Below are 7,141 nucleotides of genomic sequence, written 5' to 3' on the forward strand. Positions count from 1 at the left end.
CTTCATAAGTCTGTCTTGAGTTAGCAGTTTGTTCTGAACTGCTAACCAGTGGATAAATGAATGTTTAGGGATAGATAAATCATCCCAAATTGTTTTGTACCACTGAACCTTACTGGCAGCAGGGGCAAGAGCTTCATATAGAGCAGAGAGTTTAATTTTTGATCCCTGGCAGCAAGAGATAATGAGTTCTTTCAGTTTACCAACTCCTCCACAAAAGACAATAGCTTTGTCTCTCATTTTCAACAGTTGCCTCCATAACCAAGAATCACTCCTCTTAGCACAAATTTGCCAGATATTACCTTATTTGAGATAGCTCTCATGAACCCATTTAATCCAAAGTGATTCTTTGTTTTCATGAATATACCAAATTGTTCTAACAGCTGAAGCAAAGTTCCAATGTACAGCAGAAAAAATGCCCAGGCCACCTCTGCTTTTACCCTGACAGACTTTTTCCCATAAAACTAGTGGTGGCTTTTTGTGAGCTTGGTTTGTTTTTCCCCATAGAAAGTTTCTACACATTTCATCAATCTTATGCAGGACACTTATTGGGAGTATATAGGCAGATGTCCAATAGATTTGGATTCCCAAAATGACACTTTTAATAATCTGTAGCCTGCCCGCATATGAGAGGTTCCTATATTTCATCCAACTCTGTAATTGATTAGTTATTTTTGAGAAGAGAGGCTCACAGTCCAGGAAAGATAATCTCCTAGAAATGAGGGGAACCCCCAGGTATTTGATTGGCAAAATTCCTTCAGTAAAACCCAGAGCATAACTCTTGGTGATATATGTTTCCTTTTATAGTTTTTAACAAGTTCATGCGCAAGAGATATATTGCTAAAGATCTGTCTGCCTTTGGTAAAGGCACTTTGTGCTTCATCCACTAGGTAGCCTATGACTGATTTTATCCTATTAGCTAGGACTTTAGAAATGAATTTGTATAAGCAATTACAGCAAGCAATAGGCCTGAAATCAGCAGGAGTTTTTGGGCATTGAACCTTAGGAACCAAGGTAATAGCAGTGGAATTTATAGAGCACAGTAACTTACCATTCCTAAAGAAATCCCTTACAGATTTTAAAATATCTTCACCAATGACAGGCCAAGCTGTTTTGAAGAAAGAAGCACTGTATCCATCAGGCCCTGGAGCTTTGTTATCAGACATGGAGAAGATAGCCTCTTTAATTTCCTCTATAGATACTGGTTTTGATAAATCCCTGATTTGAGCTTCAGACAGACAAGGACCAGATTTGATAATGTTCTTGTCTGGGGGAGAAGTAGCAACAGAAGTGCCCAACAGATTAGTAAAGAAAGAAATAAGCTCAGTAACAATCTCCCCCCCATCAGTAATCCTGTCCCCTCTACTGTTATAAAGAACACCCACATTGTTGTTATGTCTGTTCCTTTTGACAGTAGAATGAAAATAACTTGTGCTTCTGTCACCATGCACACTCCAAGCTATTCTAGCTTTTTGCTGATAGAATGATTCTTCACAGTCTAGCAACTTGTTATAAGAAGAAAGATTTTCTTTTTCTCTACTGATGAGTATAGTGTCTAGAGGGTTATTTTGAAGTTTGCTCTGAGTATCTTCCAAGACTATTTTTGCTCTTTGAACCTGTTCACTAATATTGTGAAAATGTCTCTTGTTTAGTATTTTCAAAGCTTCCTTCAGCTTTTTGAGTTTGGTGTAAACAGAGTACATTGCACACCCTTGAATATCTGTTTTCCAAATATCAGAAACAGTAGGCAAATAATCAGCATGTTTGGTCCACATCTTGAAGAATTTGAATGGTTTTTTCCCTTGTAAACAGTCCTCATAGATAGAAATCAGGCCTGGGGAATGGTCTGAAAATTGAGGTAACAAATATTCTGCATAACTTGAATTATAGGCAGAAATCCATTGATCATTTATTAGAGCTCTATCCAGTCTGCTCCATACTCTTGTTTCTACTTCTTGCTTGTTATTCCAGGTATAGAAACAGCCTAGTGTTTTCATGTGGTTTAGGTGACAGTCTGCAATGCAATTGCTGAAGTCCCTGGTATCTGAGTCAGAGAGGACTACACCACCAAGCTTATCATCTTTATCAGTCATTGCATTAAAGTCCCCACAGATGAGCCAGGGAACATTTCCTATTGATTTCTGAATATGAATTAAATCTGCCCATAATTCTTTTCTACCCTCCATCTGATTGAAACCATATACAGATGAGATGACACAATCCAGCCTCCCATCAAATGATTTAACTGCACAAGTAATTTGCTGGTCTGAAATATTTACAATCTGAGTATCCAGAATTCTAGGATCCCACAGAATAAGAATCCTAGCTTTAGAGGAGTTCCTGACATTTGATAACCATTTCCAGTCATTTGTAATCCTCTTGACAGAATTTGATAATTTTGATTCTTTGATTTTGGTTTCCAGGAGAGCTATGAAAGAAATATGATATTGTAACAAAAATTTATTGACCAAGAGCTGTTTAGAGGATTTATTCAATCCCCTAATGTTCCAAAAAGTCAAATTCATCTAGGATAGCCCCCCCTCTATCAATTACAGAGGGATCAATATCTGAGCAACTGGATACTAATGGAGATGCGTTTTTTTTTGTTCTGGAGCCTTGAACAAGTATCCAAGAATTATCAGCATTTTTCCCAGAACCAAGTACTTGCTTTGAACCAGATTCAGGTTTTTGTGCACATTCATCAACATGCACAGCCTGCAGCAAACCAATCTTGTTGCTTATTTATTGTATATCAACTCCATTCCCTAGAATATGCACCATATGAGCTTGTTGTATATAGATAGGTTCTTTTTCAGTCAATTTTACACCAGACTGTACAAACCTGCTGCTATGCTCATTCAGGCTCTTATCATGTACAACATGCACAGGGGTCCTTTCAGTCTGAAAATCATTTATACAGTCATCATAACTTGCAGAATCTTGAATGATTTCTTTTCCTTTATCAACAGCCTTTTTTTGAGCAATATCATGAACATCAAGTGGGTTCAAGTTGTTCTCAAGCTTATTTTTATCTTTGGAAACAACTTTGCTTTTAGGGACCCATCTTTGTATTCCAGTTTTCCTCTTGCAATAGCTTGTTTCATGTCCCACTTGTTTACAAAAATCACACCATCTAGGTTTTAATTCATAGATTACCTTCTGAGTAATATTTTCCCCTTTTGGCCCCTGAATGGAGATATGATCTGGAAGAGGAGATGACATATTAACCTCAACAAGAACTCTAACATATTCTAGCGTCTGTCTGCTTGCAGTAAGCTTATCAGTGGCAATAGGTTTGCCAATAAGACTTGCTATTTTACTGATACATTTTGCATTCCACAAGTTCAGTCTTAGACCTGGAAACTGAATCCACATTGGATACAAGCAGTCATTTCTTTTACCTATTTCTTCATCAATCGACCATGGTTTAAGGAGAAGGGGTCTAGATCCAAAGAACCAAGGACCACTTTCCAGAATAATCCTCATATCTTCTTTGCTTTTAAATTTGTATAAAAATAGTCCTGGCTTAAGAATGCAGATCTCAGGTAAAGCCAAATGTGACCAAACCTTTTGAACAAAAGATTCCATAGCCTTAAACTTGATATATATCCCCAGTACTTGACCAATAAGTGCAGAATCCCAAATAGATGCACCTTCATACCATTCATCCTCCTCAAAAAACACTGTATCTTTTTCATTTGGGGGAACATAATTCAAATCAAGACCACAACCAAGCTTTCTATTGTCAGAAAAGAAACTAATCCAGCTTTTCTTTGCATTACTGCTAGCAGGGATCGTATTTTTCAAGACTTTGCCAGACTCTAGAGGAGGAAAATCCAGAGAAACTCCATTTGTATTTTCATTTTTTGACTCATTTTGATCATCTGAAGAAACTACATCAGATAATTTCTCAACAGGAAAAGTTTTTCCTGGATCAGGTATTGTATTTGAATCCAAGATTCTTGAAGATTTAGCAGAAAGATGTTGAGATAAAAGGAATTCCTCAGAATCTTTAGCATCAGCCCAAGAAAGACTATCAGATCTATGAGATTCAGAGTGCAGAGACTTACAGAGTAAACGAGATTTAACCCCAGCCACCGGAGGAGAGCTCAGAGGAAGAGAATTGGAGCTTGAAGATAAGATTTCCGCCATAGATTTCCTCAATTTCTCCCCCTTTGGTCCCGTTGACCCCATAGCATTGAGATCAGATTCTTCATCATCTTCAACGAAACTGGTATCAGATTGATCCTTAGGAGTAACAAGATCAGAATTCAAAGATCTTAATCCAATACTAAAGATCTTGCTCTCACTTTTTCTCTTCTTTTTTCCCATCAAGAATCACGGCGGGGGCACACGTTAGCAACGAAAGAATCGCCCGCTAACGTGCACCGTAAAAGAACCTCCAAAATTTCAATCAGAGACCTCTATATTCTTACTCTTTGTTTTTGGCATTCTGTCTTGATGAAGCTCTACTTGGCTAGCGTGCAGCTGTAGGTGCATGAAACGAAGCATGTGTATTGTGTACAGTGTTTGACTTGCACACTTCAAAAAGAAATGTATAAAGTTAGACATATGGTTGCTTTATGATCAAATTTGATTAATGTATAGTATCGGTTCAAATGTGAGACTTGGATGTTAAAATACCCGAATTATAAACGTGCACCATTAAAAGATGTACAAATGTAAAATGATTTAGATTATCTAGAAACAAATTTTGCAATGAATTTGATGACCGCGGCAGTCGACCGAACCAAATCCAGAGACCCAGAATCCTACAGGTCCCCTGGAGGTTAACTGTGACGGTCTACAGTCCTAATTCCAGAAACCTGCTTCGATCTTGTGCACATTTCCGGTCGACCGTCGAAGTCCTCGTGGTCGACACTTCGGCGGTCGACCGACTAGTTTTCAGACTGTTTTTCCTGAGCTTCTTCAACAGTGTTCGCCAATCCTAGATAGTGTTATTTATATTTACTCATAATTTTTAGTGCCCGTGATTATGATATATTATACTGGAATTAAATCGATGTAATGCCCTAAAATGAAGGTGTAAATGACATAAATGAAAGGTTAAAACCAATGAGAGACATTCATAAGATGATGCATCTTATTGCTTGATGTTATTCTCATCGTCTAAGAAAGGCTTGTAGAAATACACGAGGATCAAGCATGAAAATTTTGGACTATTTCAAGTAAAATTAAGGAAATCCTTCATGTAAATCATATATTATCTTGAATTTATTAATAAATGCATGCCCAGGATTTCAAGAATATATATATTGGTGTACATATACTTGGAAAATGGGACCAATGTGATTTTGTATCTTTTTTTAATGGAAAAGATGATGTGCCGCCTTGTTAAAACTTTGTCAAGAAAACCCAAGGGGGTAAATCCCGACGAGGAAAGAGTTCAGCACAAAATTTTATTCATGAAAAATTCTTCAATGACCCAAAATATGGGACCAATAGAGGGGACAAGTGAGGTGTCCCCCTCCTATTGGATAATGAGTTGGACATCATTAATGATGGCCAACTCATTATCCAATAGGATGAGGCCACCTCACTTGTCCTCCTTATTGGTCCCATATTTCGGGTCCCTGTAGCAAAGCTCTTTATTCATTTGATAATCATTTATTACAATGGAATGAATAAATGGTGGCAATTCTTCAAGCGACACGACTATATCAAAACTAATAAAGCATGTTGCGCTAAACAATGCGTAGCTCTATTATAAGTACATTTAACATGTCGAAGTTCACAAAATATGGACTACTTATTGGAAATTTATCAAATCAAAGGTTATAACATGTAAAGTAAATTTGAAGTAAAATAATAAGAAAGTCTGGCCTGATCGAGACCTAGAAGATTGAGGACCCGCCTATCACCCTGGCGCAGATGATCCTCTCTTCCTAGCGGTAAAACCCCCCGAAAACAGCCGACCTCTATGTTGGGTATTTACCGCAAAAACCCTAAAACAGCAAAACCGCGGTATAGAAGAAAGTACACCAAGATTTAATAAGGTTCGGCAACTGCCTACGTTCTCGGGAGCCACACAATTATTTCTTATTAATTAACAAGAAATTACAATGCTTAGAACCAATCTCAAACTGATCAAATTGCAACAATAACACTGTAGCTACAATGTTCAATTTCTCTCTAAGCACTCCTTTAATCCCCACTCAAATCTGAGATATGGGAATTAAATCCACGAAACATCGCTGCTGGGATTTTGAAACCCGCCGCTGAAAAAGATGATCAAGATAGAGAGAGAGAGAGAGAGAGAGAGAGGAAGAAGAAGAAGAAGAAGGAGGAGGAGGTGGAGGCGCACATAGCTCGCATACCGACCTCGAGATCCGGGTTTCCCTTTTATAGGAAAACCCTAGGGTCTTACTGGCAACAGGCTATCACCAGCCCACGAACGCACGGACATCGCCTTTAACTGCGGGCACGAACCTCGCCTGGAGTTGAAGTTCGACTGCGGGCACGAACTTCGTTCGAAACTCGAACCTCGTCCGTAGCTCAGTGCTAAAGCGTCGCCTGCTCGAACCTCGTCCGCAGCTTGAACTCAACCTCATCCGACCCCCAGTGCTCGAACCTCGTTCTCACACGAACCTCGTGTTCGTGCGAGCTCAGCCTCGTTCAAAGCTCGACTTCTCCCGAGCTTCAACCTCGTTCTTCACTAGAACTTCGTCCACTTTGAGCTTGACTTCGCCCGAAGTCCTCAAGCTCGTCAGCCTCAAGGTCAACCTCGAGTTCGCCGGATCTTGCCTACATCAGGTTTGGATTCACACCCAAGTCCAACAATCTCCCACTTGGAGACCAAACCGCCGTTAGCAGGTTATCTTAATAAGCATCTCCTCTGTGTGGCTCCTCCCTCATCACCTATGCATGAAGGCCAACTAAAGTTGCGCACAACTCCAGTTTATGAACGGTCACCGTCTTTGTTAACATATCTGCTAGATTCTTACTTCCTAGAATTTTCTCTAGTTTCAACACGTCATGTTCTAACATGGATCTGATGAAGTGGTACCGAAGCCCAATGTGCTTCGTTCTAGAATAAAATATGGAATTCTTAGCCAAGTTTATTATCATGTCTACAATCATTCCCTAAAGTTTTACATTTTTTAGAATTTATTTGATATTTTTA

General features: G+C 38.9%; 1 protein-coding gene across 1 annotated transcript; it reads right to left on the bottom strand.

Moving 5' to 3' along the window:
• Window positions 1–46: 46 nt before the first annotated feature.
• LOC109828510 lies at window positions 47–4,329 on the bottom strand (the record flags this gene model as incomplete). The annotated part of the gene is made up of 6 exons (XM_020395490.1): window positions 2,776–4,329; window positions 2,613–2,712; window positions 1,049–2,425; window positions 953–966; window positions 300–380; window positions 47–165 (listed from the first exon to the last, which is right to left on the bottom strand). Coding segments are annotated over exons 1-6 (3,245 nt in total), but the record flags the coding sequence as incomplete, so codon positions are not given.
• Between the last annotated feature and the right edge of the window lie 2,812 nt (window positions 4,330–7,141).

The sequence above is a fragment of the Asparagus officinalis genome, unplaced genomic scaffold (genome assembly GCF_001876935.1).
Source record: "Asparagus officinalis unplaced genomic scaffold, Aspof.V1 AsparagusV1_Un1897, whole genome shotgun sequence".
Classification (NCBI taxonomy): domain Eukaryota; kingdom Viridiplantae; phylum Streptophyta; class Magnoliopsida; order Asparagales; family Asparagaceae; genus Asparagus; species Asparagus officinalis.